Genomic DNA, 15,981 nt, shown 5'->3' on the forward strand with positions numbered 1-15,981 from the left:
GTACATAATAATTTAGGAGTTCATTTAGATAGTTTTGTATTTTAAATAATTTACTTTGATGCCATTAATCACAAAAAAAAAAAGAAATCATTATATTATGTTTTATAAATAGACATTCGATTTGTTTATTCATATAAAATAACATTTCAAGATACAGCGTATATTAATTTTGCACAAAATATTTAATATCTAACCATCCTATATATATATTTAGGTACATAGCAAGCAGAAGCAGTTGTCAGAATGTACATATAACATCTGCTTCAGACTGTTACACTTTGTGAATTATTATTAAACTCCTAAGGGAGAAAATTGCCTTAAAGCCGTAACTGTCTTTTTACATGAAAACATAAAATATATATAAAGTATAATCTTCTATTAACTTTTGTTAAGTTTACAATATAAAATTTAAAGTTATGAAGGAAAATTTAATTGATTTATTAAACAGACATAAATAGAGCTATTTGCCAGGGACTGTTATGCATTTATTAACCCTTTTTAATAGTCCAACCACTGTATTATTAAATACTTTGGAAATACTACAGTAATCTGCATTATGGATAACGAAATTGAGGAAAAGAAAGGAAAATTAACTTGCCGCAAATTATTCATCTTGTAAATGGACTATGTTCAATTGTCATTCAAAACAATATCTATATCCCTTCTAGTAATCAAAAGTGAATGGGGCTAAAATAATACATGAATATTGTTATTTTAAATGAATTTAATTAAGATAAAATAATTTAGGTGTTAATTCAGCTTAACATGTTAGATCTATCAGCTAAGAAATCCAAATTAAAATTTTGTTTTCATTGGTTTTGTTTACTTCTCAATGAATAAAGTTGGTCAAGGAAGACTTTAACATGGTTACATTGTTCTCAGTTTAGAAGACACATAATGCAATGATGCACAGGACAGATGTCATAGCAAGAGACTGGAGCTAAATAAACTTCCTTCCATTTTCAAGTGAATATTTATGTTTTATCTCCACTATTAAAGAGTAAACATAATTTTCTTTAATTATTTGGAATTATATCAAGGATTAGTCAAATTAAAAAATTACTTTAAAAGGGATGCATTTTTACAACCTCTTAGCAACAATCCCATTTCTGTTGGGAACCTAAGTTGGGAAGGAAGATAAAATTAAAATAAATATTGCTAACGTGTGTTGCTTTCATGTATTTGTTCTTAATTTTTCCCTCACCTTTTTACTTTTAAAAGTTTCAAACCACAGAACATTTAAAAGTAGTAATATCAAGATCCACATACCCTCCACCTATATTCACCGATCAACATTTTACCATCTTTATTTTGTCTATGACCTATTATCTATATATCTATCATATATCATATTCTATTTTTTGCTGGACCATCTAAAAATAAGTTATAAAATGTTAATCGTTATTCTTCAGCATGTATTTCTTAGGAATAAAGCTATTTTCTTATGTACCCATAATATAATCATCGTATCAAACCAATCCCACCATAAAGTTATCTAATATAAAGTCCATTTTCAGATTTCTTCAATTTTTCCAGTAAAGTCCTTTATGGATTTTTGTATACTTGTTTATTTCTTTTTTATCTGGCACCTAATAAAGGATCATGTGTGGAATCCAGTTGTCAAGTCTTTTTAGTCTTCTATAATCTACAACAGTCCTCTGCCTTTTGTTTCCTTTTTCTGACATTTACATTCTTGAAGATTATGGGCCAGTTATCTTGAAAAAATTTCTCAAATCTGCATTTGTCTGATTGTTCTCTGATTAAATTCAGATTAGACATTTTTGGAAAAAAAAATTCTACATAGTTGATGGGATGTACTTTCTTATTATATCATATTAGGAAGTACATAATGTCAATTTGTCCAGTATTATTGGTGATGCTAAGTTTGATCACTTGGTGCAGGTGATGTCCACCAGATTTTTCCAGTGTAAAGATATCAGTTTCCCTTTCTAATTAACAAGTCGTGTCACTTCTGTTTGGACAAGATGGCGCAGACTAATTACTTTCTGCTGTCCCTCACTACATACCCATATAAACCCTGAAATAAACAAGAGGCACCAAAAGAGAACGGTGACAAGGGTCAAGAGGATGGTGGAATGGTTAGGAACCTGAGGGCTAGAGGAACAGCTTAGCAGCAGGGCTCCTTGCAATTCCCCACTCGACAGAATAAGGGGCATTTCCTTGCTCCCAAAGTAGCAAGAGAAGGTGGCCCATGTAGGTTATTTCTTCCCCTGATTGAACAGTAGCCACCCCAACACCACCAGGAGAAGCCAAAGACATAGGCCGGGGGAATTGATGATTCTCGCTGACAATAAACGTTTAGGGGACATGCTTTCCTTCCCTGCCAGACTTGAGCCTCCCTTTCCCCACTAAAGGTGCTAGGAGAGCTGAGTGGCAACAGTGAATCTACCTCAGTGGCAAGAAAGTATCTACCTCAAAACATCAGGAAGGAAGAAAGGAAAACAGAAACAGCAGAAATACGGGTATATACAATGGACTATCCTCAAGAGTTTTAGAAATGATATTTAACTATTGAAACAAAAATTATAACACCATCTGATACTCAATAATATTTAAAAGTAGGGAAACTAAAGGGTCCAAAATGGAAGTAAGGTATCTATACTTCACCCCAAGTGGTAAATGTTGACACTAATACAACAGTCTACTGAATGTGGTGCAATACACATACACATTGTAACAGGAAGAGCAATCACCAATAAAACTATACAAAGAAATAGACTCAAAAGCACTGTAAATAAAAGCAAGACAATTCAATGAGGGAGAGAGTAGTCTTTTTAACAAATGGTGTTGAGACAACTATATACACATATGCAAAAGAATTTAAAGTTGAGTGTTTTAAAACATCTTAATATAATAGTTTAAAGTATTTATTTCATTGAAAGTGTTTTCCTTAACATGCATTTGCTTTGTAAATCAAGGACTAATAATCTGGACTTTCTAGCTTTTCTTTAAAAATCAGAAGACTCATCGAGTAGACTTTAATTTCCACATGGCAACAGTAGGTAGGAGTAAATTAGCACCTGCCCTCTTAAGTGAGCCAAATATCAGTTTCCCCATACTCACTTGGGAATTCTTTTGCAAGACACATGGGTGTCCAAGAAAGATGATATTTCCATTATCCTTGGAGAAAACTTTAGTAACATGTCCACATATGTGTGTAATAAAATAACCAAAAGGAAATTTGTTTGTAGATTTTCTTTACTTATCACAGCTAATTAACATTTAAATATTTCTTCAGCTTAAAGATGGAGCCTAAGAACAAAGGGTTAAAACAGCAGCAACAGCAACATAAGAAACTCCTGGCCGCAATGCTCTCTCAAGATTCTTTTGAGTCCATCCACAGCCCTACCCCAACTGTAACAGAAGAAGATATTGATAATGAAGATGATGCAATGGAATTGCTGGGTAATTTTAAAAATTAATAATTTCTCATTTTCTTCTCTGGCATTGTAAAAAATATGTAGTGATTAAGAGATTTTAGAAGTTTTGAATAGCCTTGTCTTAGGGAAAAGAAACCATTTAGTACACATTTTATTTACATTAGACTCTCATAAAGTTGCATGTAAGAACTAAATTGAAACACCCTAAGCATGTGAATATTTATTAGACTGTATTTTGTGCTTTGTGTATGCTGCACATTGCCTTCTGACTATGTAATGAAGCTTTATTCTGTGTGCACCTGTGATCAAAATTCAAGTCTTTCTGCTTTAATCTCTGATAATAATTGCCTTGTTTACATCTATTGTCTATAAAATATACCCAAAGTACATATTTCAGCTCTCACCCCAAAATGTCCCCCTGTTATTTTGAGGATGCTTTAGAAAAATAGAATAAAGTTGAAAGGGACAGATAGTAAATTAGTGTTTTATGTTTTCCATAAATGACAGGAACATTTGCAGAGATTTCAAAGTTTCTTCAGGTCTGTTACTTTCATGAAAACCTTATTAATCTTGTATATGTAAGATATCTTTTTATATTTTTAATGTAGTATGTGTATGTTTTTGCATCATCAGAAATCTCTTCATATATATTTTTAAACTGAACTTCTCTTTGGAACATCATTTTTCTGAAGGAAGAAAATGAAATGTTATTTCAGAGTGATCCACATATAAAACAGTTTTTAAGTCAGTGGTATCAATTATTCTGTTAAAAATAAAGAGTAAAATTTTTAAATACTCCATAACAATATACTATTGTGTTTTATTTAGAAAGAGAATAAATAATATAATTATTTGAAAGCCTTAAACACATTTTACATATAGAATATGGAATCTCAGAAAACTATAGGCCATTTTCTGAAGTTTTTGTTAAAACATGAGATTCCTTGGTTTTAAGTGTTTATGGCAGTAAAATGCTATCATTATAAAAAATGATATATTGTCTTCCCGCATAGGCCTACAAAGATTTTATTTAGTCCATGGTGACAGGTTTGAAAGATATTTTCTGATGCTGTAAAAACTGCATTCATGCTGGCATTAAGGAGACTGTATCATGGCGTTTTCATTACGTGCTGTTGGTCTCTTCCAATTGGGTCTTTTCCTCACCTCCAAATCATTAACATGGCAAACGTGCCCTATGTGGCAGTGGTAGCGTCATTCAGCAAACATTTACTGAGCACTTACTATATGCTAGCACTTGGCGTGGGCCTGGGAACATAAAAGTAAAATCATTATCATCTGTGTTTGAAGGAATCTTATATTGTAATGTTCAAGATACAAACGTAAATACGTCATTACCTGCACCAACTGGATGAAGCACATGGTTGTATATAGGGGTAACAGCTAAAGCAGAGGTAAGGGATGGTGATCCAGGAATGTTTCCTAGAGAAGCTGATTCCTCTGGCTAGTCCTGAAAAGCAAATAGATGTAAATTCAGCCGGCGGGGTGTGGTCTTTGTAGGTTTGCTCACGTAGGTGTGGGCTGCTTTGTGATTGTGCTCCATAACTACGCCTGTAAATGGTTCCTCTGCTTTGGACAGTAGCAGGGAAGGGGCAAGTGAGATCCAGGGTTTCTTTCAGGAGATGCAGGTGTTCACTCCATGCTGGTACTCCCTAGATCTCAGCTGCCCTGACTGAAGGTTCTAGTCTCCCAAGCTGAAGACCAAGGATTGAGCCTTGGAGACTATCTAATGATGAGCAATTAATAACCAGTCCTCATTAATTCTTTATTTAGACATTTTAGCCTGTGGTATCAGCAAGTTTAATAATAAGAGATAGTTGAAGGTTTGGACTTTCTCCATGTAATTCCACATATCTCAGCCCAGGTGGCAAGCAGTGTAATAATGTTGGTCTCTAGGTCATGAGATTATCCCTGATAGCTTGGAATGTTACAAGTCCACTGGGCTTTCTCCTAAAATAATACCATATTCAATTTCCTGCTTTTGAAACCAATTCCAGTGAAACACATGTGATTGTGTCTATTTGAGAAAAATACGCTAAGTTCTTGGAAATTTAAGTGAAATTAAATTTTACAGAGTTTATGTAGAATCATTGTAAAATGCAATAGAGACATCTGATATTTAAAATCTTTTTGAATCTGCAACATTTTGTAGATGAGTTTGCTATAGCTTATGTGTTTTTAAATGTTTAACTTGTCTTTGTTATCTATACCAAGATATAACTGGCTGAAAAATATTTATTATGCATGGAAAGCACTCTGTAAACCTTGTGAAGTGATAAATAAGTGAAACGTATAATTATTAGTTGACATTAATATAAAAAAGGACTATTCCTCAATAAAATTGGTTGATTTGAAGGGAAAAAAATCCTTTTAGTTGAACTAGTAGAAGTTAGTAATAACTATTGACTCTTGTTTTGTTTATTAAGGAAACTATCATTGTTAATATATACTGATTAATATTTAATTATTCACAGTTGTTTAATTATGTATTTGTGGATGTCTTTTCTAAATGTTTTAGGCATATGAAAATGTTATAGTACAACACCTGTAATTTTTAAGTAGATTAAATATTTTCTGTATGATTGCTTTAAATGCTCCTTATAAATTCACATTACAAAAGTAGCTTAATATGGAATTAATACTTGTCAGATAATAAAACATACAAACTTGTGAATTTTTTTAAATTTAAAACTTTTACTTATCAAAACAAAATTTACAACTTTTACTTTTTAAAAGAAGAAAATGAAAAGATAAATGACAGACTAAGAGAAAATGCTCTTAATACATATAACTATTAATAACATAGCATTTTCAACTAGAATACAAGTCAAGAATAAGAAAACAAACACTAAATCAGTGGAGGAAAAGAACATCTTTTCTTTTTTTTTTTTTTTTTTTATATGTTCTTTTTATGGTCATTTGCATTTTTTTAAATTTATTTATTATTATTATACTTTAAGTTGTAGGGTACATGTGCATAACGTGCAGGTTTGTTACATATGTATACTTGTGCCATGTTGCTGTGCTGCACCCATCAACTCGTCATTTACATCAGGTATAACTCCCAATGCAATCCCTCCCCCCTCCCCCCTCCCCATGATAGGCCCCGGTGTGTGATGTTCCCCTTCCTGAGTCCGAGTGATCTCATTGTTCAGTTCCCACCTATGAGTGAGAACATGCGGTGTTTGGTTTTCTGTTCTTGTGATAGTTTGCTAAGAATGATGGATTCCAGCTGCATCCAAGTCCCTACAAAGGACTCAAACTCATCCTTTTTTATGGCTGCATAGTATTCCATGGTGTATATGTGCCACATTTTCTTAATCCAATCTGTCACTGATGGACATTTGGGTTGATTCCAAGTCTTTGCTATTGTGAATAGTGCTGCAATAAACATACGAGTGCATGTGTCTTTATAGCAGCATAATTTATAATCCTTTGGGTATATACCCAATAATGGGATGGCTGGGTCATATGGTACATCTAGTTCTAGATCCTTGAGGAATCGCCATACTGTTTTCCATAATGGTTGAACTAGTTTACAATCCCACCAACAGTGTAAAAGTGTTCCTATTTCTCCACATCCTCTCCAGCACCTGTTGTTTCCTGAGTTTTTAATGATTGCCATTCTAACTGGTGTGAGATGGTATCTCATTGTGGTTTTGATTTGCATTTCTCTGATGGCCAGTGATGATGAGCATTTTTTCATGTGTCTGTTGGCTGTATGAATGTCTTCTTTTGAGAAATGTCTGTTCATATCCTTTGCCCACTTTTGGATGGGGTTGTTTGTTTTTTTCTTGTAAATTTGTTTGAGTTCTTTGTAGGTTCTGGATATTAGCCCTTTGTCAGATGAGTAGATTGCAAAAATTTTCTCCCATTCTGTAGGTTGCCTGTTCACTCTGATGGTAGTTTCTTTTGCTGTGCAGAAGCTCTTTAGTTTAATGAGATCCCATTTGTCAATTTTGGCTTTTGCTGCCGTTGCTTTTGGTGTTTTAGACATGAAGTCTTTGCCCATGCCTATGTCCTGAATGGTACTACCTAGGTTTTCCTCTAGGATTTTTATGGTATTAGGTCTAACATTTAAGTCTCTAATCCATCTTGAATTAATTTTCGTATAAGGAGTAAGGAAAGGATCCAGTTTCAGCTTTCTACTTATGGCTAGCCAATTTTCCCAGCACCATTTATTAAATAGGGAATCCTTTCCCCATTTCTTGTTTCTCTCAGGTTTGTCAAAGATCAGATGGCTGTAGATGTGTGGTATTATTTCTGAGGACTCTGTTCTGTTCCATTGGTCTATATCTCTGTTTTGGTACCAGTACCATGCTGTTTTGGTTACTGTAGCCTTGTAGTATAGTTTGAAGTCAGGTAGCGTGATGCCTCCAGCTTTGTTCTTTTGACGTAGGATTGTCTTGGAGATGCGGGCTCTTTTTTGGTTCCATATGAACTTTAAAGCAGTTTTTTCCAATTCTGTGAAGAAACTCATTGGTAGCTTGATGGGGATGGCATTGAATCTATAAATTACCTTGGGCAGTATGGCCATTTTCACGATATTGATTCTTCCTATCCATGAGCATGGTATGTTCTTCCATTTGTTTGTGTCCTCTTTTCTTTCACTGAGCAGTGGTTTGTAGTTCTCCTTGAAGAGGTCCTTTACATCCCTTGTAAGTTGGATTCCTAGGTATTTTATTCTCTTTGAAGCAATTGTGAATGGAAGTTCATTCCTGATTTGGCTCTCTGTTTGTCTGTTACTGGTGTATAAGAATGCTTGTGATTTTTGCACATTAATTTTGTATCCTGAGACTTTGCTGAAGTTGCTTATCAGCTTAAGGAGATTTTGGGCTGAGACAATGGGGTTTTCTAAACATACAATCATGTCATCTGCAAACAGGGACAGTTTGACTTCTTCTTTTCCTAACTGAATACCCTTGATTTCTTTCTCTTGCCTAATTGCCCTAGCCAGAACTTCCAACACTATGTTGAATAGGAGTGGTGAGAGAGGGCATCCCTGTCTTGTGCCAGTTTTCAAAGGGAATTTTTCCAGTTTTTGCCCATTCAGTATGATATTGGCTGTGGGTTTGTCATAAATAGCTCTTATTATTTTGAGGTACGTTCCATCAATACCGAATTTATTGAGCGTTTTTAGCATGAAGGGCTGTTGAATTTTGTCAAAAGCCTTTTCTGCATCTATTGAGATAATCATGTGGTTCTTGTCTTTGGTTCTGTTTATATGCTGGATTATGTTTATTGATTTGCGAATGTTGAACCAGCCTTGCATCCCAGGGATGAAGCCCACTTGATCATGGTGGATAAGCTTTTTGATGTGTTGCTGAATCCGGTTTGCCAGTATTTTATTGAGGATTTTTGCATCGATGTTCATCAGGGATATTGGTCTAAAATTCTCTTTTTTTGTTGTGTCTCTGCCAGGCTTTGGTATCAGGATGATGTTGGCCTCATAAAATGAGTTAGGGAGGATTCCCTCTTTTTCTATTGATTGGAATAGTTTCAGAAGGAATGGTACCAACTCCTCCTTGTACCTCTGGTAGAATTCAGCTGTGAATCCATCTGGTCCTGGACTTTTTTTGGTTGTTAGGCTATTAATTATTGCCTCAATTTCAGAGCCTGCTATTGGTCTATTCAGGGATTCAGCTTCTTCCTGGTTTAGTCTTGGAAGAGTGTAAGTGTCCAGGAAATTATCCATTTCTTCTAGATTTTCCAGTTTATTTGCGTAGAGGTGTTTATAGTATTCTCTGATGGTAGTTTGTATTTCTGTGGGGTCGTTGGTGATATCCCCTTTATCATTTTTAATTGCGTCGATTTGATTCTTCTCTCTTTTCTTCTTTATTAGTCTTGCTAGTGGTCTGTCAATTTTGTTGATCTTTTCAAAAAACCAACTCCTGGATTCATTGATTTTTTTGAGAGTTTTTTGTGTCTCTATCTCCTTCAGTTCTGCTCTGATCTTAGTTATTTCTAGCCTTCTGCTAGCTTTCGAATGTGTTTGCTCTTGCTTCTCTAGTTCTTTTAATTGCGATGTTAGAGTGTCAATTCTAGATCTTTCCTGCTTTCTCTTGTGGGCATTTAGTGCTATAAATTTCCCTCTACACACTGCTTTAAATGTGTCCCAGAGATTCTGGTATGTTGTATCTTTGTTCTCATTGGTTTCAAAGAACATCTTTATTTCTGCCTTCATTTCGTTATGTACCCAGTAGTCATTCAGGAGCAGGTTGTTCAGTTTCCATGTAGTTGAGTGGTTTTGATTGAGTTTCTTAGTCCTGAGTTCTAGTTTGATTGCACTGTGTTCTGAGAGACAGTTTGTTATAATTTCTGTTCTTGTACATTTGCTGAGGAGTGCTTTACTTCCAATTACGTGGTCGATTTTGGAGTAAGTATGATGTGGTGCTGAGAAGAATGTATATTCTGTTGATTTGGGGTGGAGAGTTCTATAGATGTCTATTAGGTCTGCTTGCTGCAGAGATGAGTTCAATTCCTGGATATCCTTGTTAACTTTCTGTCTCGATCTGTCTAATGTTGACAGTGGAGTGTTGAAGTCTCCCATTATTATTGTATGGGAGTCTAAGTCTCTTTGTAAGTCTCTAAGGACTTGCTTGATGAATCTGGGTGCTCCTGTATTGGGTGCATATATATTTAGGATAGTTAGCTCTTCCTGTTGAATTGATCCCTTTACCATTATGTAATGGCCTTCTTTGTCTCTTTTGATCTTTGATGGTTTAAAGTCTGTTTTATCAGAGGCTAGTATTGCAACCCCCGCTTTTTTTTGTTCTCCATTTGCTTGGTAAATCTTCCTCCATCCCTTTATTTTGAGCCTATGTATGTCTCTGCATGTGAGATGGGTCTCCTGAATACAGCAGACTGATGGGTCTTGACTCTTTATCCAGTTTGCCAGTCTGTGTCTTTTAATTGGAGCATTTAGTCCATTTACATTTAAGGTTAAGATTGTTATGTGTGAACTTGATCCTGCCATTATGATATTAACTGGTTATTTTGCTCGTTAGTTGATGCAGTTTCTTCCTAGCCTCGATGGTCTTTACATTTTGGCATGTTTTTGCAATGGCTGGTACCGGTTGTTCCTTTCCATGTTTAGTGCTTCCTTCAGGGTCTCTTGTAAGGCAGGCCTAGTGGTGACAAAATCTCTAAGCATTTGCTTATCTGTAAAGGATTTTATTTCTCCTTCACTTATGAAACTTAGTTTGGCTGGATATGAAATTCTGGGTTGAAAATTCTTTTCTTTAACAATGTTGAATATTGGCCCCCACTCTCTTCTGGCTTGGAGAGTTTCTGCCGAGAGATCTGCTGTTAGTCTGATGGGCTTCCCTTTGTGGGTAACCCGACCTTTCTCTCTGGCTGCCCTTAAGATTTTTTCCTTCATTTCAACTTTGGTGAATCTGGCAATTATGTGTCTTGGAGTTGCTCTTCTCGAGGAGTATCTTTGTGGCGTTCTCTGTATTTCCTGGATTTGAATGTTGGCCTGCCCTACTAGGTTGGGGAAGTTCTCCTGGATGATATCCTGAAGAGTGTTTTCCAACTTGGTTCCATTTTCCCCCTCACTTTCAGGCACCCCAATCAGACGTAGATTTGGTCTTTTTACATAATCCCATACTTCTTGCAGGCTTTGTTCATTTCTTTTTCTTCTTTTTTCTTTTGGTTTCTCTTCTCGCTTCATTTCATTCATTTGATCCTCAATCGCTGATACTCTTTCTTCCAGTTGATCGAGTCGGTTACTGAAGCTTGTGCATTTGTCACGTATTTCTCGTGTCATGGTTTTCATCTCTTTCATTTCGTTTATGACCTTCTCTGCATTAATTACTCTAGCCATCAATTCTTCCACTTTTTTTTCAAGATTTTTAGTTTCTTTGCGCTGGGTACGTAATTCCTCCTTTAGCTCTGAGAAATTTGATGGACTGAAGCCTTCTTCTCTCATGTCGTCAAAGTCATTCTCCGTCCAGCTTTGATCCGTTGCTGGGGATGAGCTGCGCTCCTTTGCCGGGGGAGATGCGCTCTTATTTTTTGAATTTCCAGCTTTTCTGCCCTGCTTTTTCCCCATCTTTGTGGTTTTATCTGCCTCTGGTCTTTGATGATGGGGATGTACTGATGGGGTTTTGGTGTAGGTGTCCTTCCTGTTTGATAGTTTTCCTTCTAACAGTCAGGACCCTCAGCTGTAGGTCTGTTGGAGATTGCTTGAGGTCCACTCCAGACCCTGTTTGCCTGGGTATCAGCAGCAGAGGCTGCAGAAGATAGAATATTGCTGAACAGCGAGTGTACCTGTCTGATTCTTGCTTTGGAAGCTTCCTCTCAGGGGTGTACTCCACCCTGTGAGGTGTGGGGTGTCAGACTGCCCCTAGTGGGGGATGTCTCCCAGTTAGGCTATTCAGGGGTCAGGGACCCACTTGAGCAGGGAGTCTGTCCCTTCTCAGATCTCAACCTCCATGTTGGGAGATCCACTGCTCTCTTCAAAGCTGTCAGACAGAGTCGTTTGCGTCTGCAGAGGTTTCGGCTGTGTTTGTTATTGCCCTGTCCCCAGAGGTGGAGTCTACAGAGACAGGCAGGTTTCCTTGAGCTGCTGTGAGCTCCACCCAGTTCGAGCTTCCCAGCAGCTTTGTTTACCTACTTAAGCCTCAGCAATGGCGGGTGCCCCTCCCCCAGGCTCGCTGCTGCCTTGCCGGTAGATCACAGACTGCTGTGCTAGCAATGAGGGAGGCTCTGTGGGTGTGGAACCCTCCCGGCCAGGTGTGGGATATGATCTCCTGGTGTGCCTGTTTGCTTAAAGCGCAGTATTGGGGTGGGAGTTACCCGATTTTCCAGGTGTTGTTGTGTCTCAGTTCCCCTGGCTAGGAAAAGGGACTCCCTTCCCCCTTGCGCTTCCCAGGTGAGGCAATGCCTCGCCCTGCTTCAGCTCTCGCTGGTCGGGCTGCAGCAGCTGAGCAGCACCAATCGTCCGGCACTCCCCAGTGAGATGAACCCAGTACCTCAGTTGAAAATGCAGAAATCACCGGTCTTCTGTGTTGCTCGCGCTGGGATTTGGAGACTGGAGCTGCTCCTATTCGGCCATCTTGCTCTGCCCAACTTGTGAATTTTTAAGATACAATCATTTTAAGCACCTCAGAAATTGGTGCTGTAATTATAGAAGACATTGAATAAAATATCTGCCAAGTCATTTCATGCTCAAATATAAGATATTTTCAAATATTTTAGTACAAATATTTTAGTAATTGTTCTGGCAATTAATGACCACTATGAATAAAATGTTATAGAGAATCTTCACATATTTTTAAAAATTAATAAAATAAACAGTTTTCAAAAATGGAATGACAAGTTACAATGGTAGAATGAGAGATTTATTGCTGGGCATAGTGGCTTAAGCCTGTAATACCAACACTTTGGAAGGCTGAGTTGGGTGGATTGCTTGAGCCTAGGAATTTGAGACCAGCCTGGGAAACATGACGAAAGCTCATCTCTACAACAATTACTAATATTAGTTGAGTGTGGTGGCATGCACCTGTCGTCCCAGCTATTGGACTGAGTCTGGAAGGTCGATTTTGTAGTGAGCTGTGGTCGTGCCACTCTAGTCCAGCCTGGGTGACAGAGGGAGACCCTATCTTTAAAAAAAAAAAAAAAAAAGAAGAAGAAAAAGAAAAGATCTATAAAAATCCCTGTATATTTTACTACATTAATTGTCAGAGAACATTTGAGTAACTTCATTAGTTTAAAAGATATTTCACCTTGGAAACATGTGCCCATCTTTTCTTACATTAGATGCATTTTCATCTTACTCTTGTTGAAAGGCGAGTTTCAGTCATGTTTTTGATTATTCTCTTTATGATTGATATTCATTTAAAAATATCATCAATATTATTTGAAAGATACAACTACTTTTCTTATACATTCTAATATGGGGTATTACTATCCCATACAATTTGTAAAAGTTTATTAAAAATTTATTAAACTTTCTCAGAATTGATGTTGAGGCAAATATCTAAAAATCAATTTCCAAAGATGCTAAAAAGGAAAACAATATTAATTATGTTTTATACTTTTTGGTTGTAGCCTGTAATTATATAAAAATCCAAATTCAAAAGTAAAATTGCATTGCAACAAGGTGATTGCAAGTACATTTTATCTGTTTTAAAATGAATAATCAAGAACAAGTATAATTATACTGGGGTTCTTTGCTGAATATAGTCATTGAGTTTCTATTACCTCAACATGTTACCAAATTTTGTAAAATAAAAACAGTTTACTAGAAGGAGTTAACACATTAAGGTGATCATTTGACACTTTTTTTCTTACATTCTGATCAATCTTTATAAAGTAAATACTCACTCTCTGTTCCGTTTTTTAAATTGGAGGCTTCTTAAAGAAGAATGCGCCCACATTGGCAAAATAAGAACATGCTTTTTGCCTAATGAGAAATGAATGCTGTCATTCGGTGATGTAAAATTTCTTTAAAAAGGAGAGAGAGGGAGCACTAAATGTTTAAAGAAAAATCTACCTACCTATGCATGTACCTATAAAGTATGTAAAATAATCTAAAACACAAAGGACTATACATAGAAACTCTTTTTATCTTTTTGTTTCTTTTGATCTTTTGAATATTGGTCATTGGAAGTAAATAGGATAACAGAAAATTTATTACTTTAAAATGAAGTTTCTTCATAAAAAAGATTATTCATAAGAAATCTAAGGACCTTCTTTTTCTTTTCTTTCTTTCCTTTTTTTTTTTTTTTTTCTTTGTAAGAGATGAAATCTTGCTTTGGCTAATGCAGTTTGTATCACTTTCTTATGTCCTCCTTCCTGATATATTTTATAGGAGCACTTGAAAAATGAACTGCTTAGAGTAGGAAAAATCACATAAGTTATGAAATAATTCTAACACAGACTTGAGAAAACGGTTTCTTTATGATTCATTTTCATCATATTATCGTGTTAAAAAGCTTTATTTAGGATTCTTTCTTTGTTTTTGCTAAATGTGACTCAGTCCCTTTTATTACCTTCTAGATTTACTTGTTTTGTATTTAGAATTGTTTTGTTTTTCATACTATTCATTTTCACTTTTGTTTCTTTTCAGCAAAATATTAAAACATTTGCAAATGATAGAGATTATCCTTTAAATAAATATAAACCTGCATGGCACCAAAATATATACATCATCCTATGTGATTTACTTTTATGGTGTTTAGTAAGAAATATTGCTTTACTTTTCTGTAGAAAATTTCCAATGGTAAAAATAAATCAACATAGTAGAATAAATGTCAGTAGTTTGAAAGTGAAATCTAAACTCATTAACAAATTATTGACAAATGCCTCTTATCTCAATTATACACCTATTGGAAAATTTCTTTAAGACACAGCCGTTTCCAATATATTTGTGAAAAGAGTTGTTTAAAACCTATTTACGACTTTGAATAAGTTACACGTTTTTTGATACATACCAATAATATAGAATAATATATTTTTTCATGTTTATGTTACAGCTTTTCACTGAGTACCTTGCAAAGGCATGAGACACAGAATGATATGCATATATGGTGGTGTTAGTGGTGTATGGCCAAAACACCAGCTTATACTCGAATGACCCAGGTCTAGCCCTTATGCTACCTCTTGCTAATATTGTCACCTCAGGTAAAAGTAATTAATTGTTAAGTGCTGGTGACTACATATGACCTTGCTACTCCACAGGGATGTTGAGAGGATAAAAAAAAATGAGACATTTCTCTAACGTGCATTTAATTTTTTTCTTTTTGTCATGACTAACAGGAATATTTGACAAAAGACACTAGAATTTCTATACGAAGTTTTTCTTCCAGATAAATTTATATCCTCGAACCCAGATACATTTTGTATGCTATAGACAAAGGAAAAAAGAAAGCTTTCTTTAGCTTTGGGAAATTGCCTACAAACAGCAAAAATCTATGTTTCCCACAACACAATAAAATTAAATACTTGAAAGGATAAGAGGTAAAGCTATATATGTATTTGCAAGCCAAAATGTTGGCTATATCAATACAAAGCACTACATTTTTCATTTTTAACATGGATATTAAAGCAAGGATAGATGATTTGGTTAAGATGTATAGAAAATTATTCTACTGTCTTTCATTTTCTTCTGTGTAAGTGTGTAATTCCTAGGAGGAAAAGAAAAATGTTTTCTGCCTACACATGTATCTCTAGTAGCAAAAGTTGGGCTTAGGGTAGGAAATAAGGTGGAGAGACAAGGAGGTATAGAGAAGTTAGAAATTTGTACTATATGTTTACATGCTTTATGTAAATAAAATTATAAAAGTTGAAAATCTGCAAGCTTAAAAACTTCTTGAATTATATTTTTAAACATGAAAATGTTTGAAGTAGCACAATTTGATGGTTTCACATTAATTCACTGTGTAAACAAACCTCAACTAAATTGAAAAGTAGTGTTACATATTATTAGGGTATTGTTGCTTTTGAAACAAACTTGTCCACTTCAAATGCTTTATAAAATGGTGATGCTATATTTCAAGATCGTTTGTTTAGCCATAGTAATAATTTTCATCTAACTTGACTGAATTTAAATTTT

The 15,981-nt window shown here is 35.4% G+C and overlaps 1 protein-coding gene across 1 annotated transcript in view; it reads left to right on the forward strand.

The window, feature by feature from the left end:
* The window catches only part of C8H8orf34 (chromosome 8 C8orf34 homolog), a 494,601-nt gene that overhangs the window by 196,501 nt on the left and 282,119 nt on the right, over positions 1-15,981 (forward strand). The window contains exon 7 of the mRNA XM_015145533.3: positions 3,260-3,426. Within this exon, the coding sequence (XP_015001019.2) occupies positions 3,260-3,426 (167 nt within the window). The remainder of the gene's footprint in view (positions 1-3,259; positions 3,427-15,981) is intronic.

This window comes from Macaca mulatta, chromosome 8 (genome assembly GCF_049350105.2).
Source record: "Macaca mulatta isolate MMU2019108-1 chromosome 8, T2T-MMU8v2.0, whole genome shotgun sequence".
Taxonomy (NCBI): domain Eukaryota; kingdom Metazoa; phylum Chordata; class Mammalia; order Primates; family Cercopithecidae; genus Macaca; species Macaca mulatta.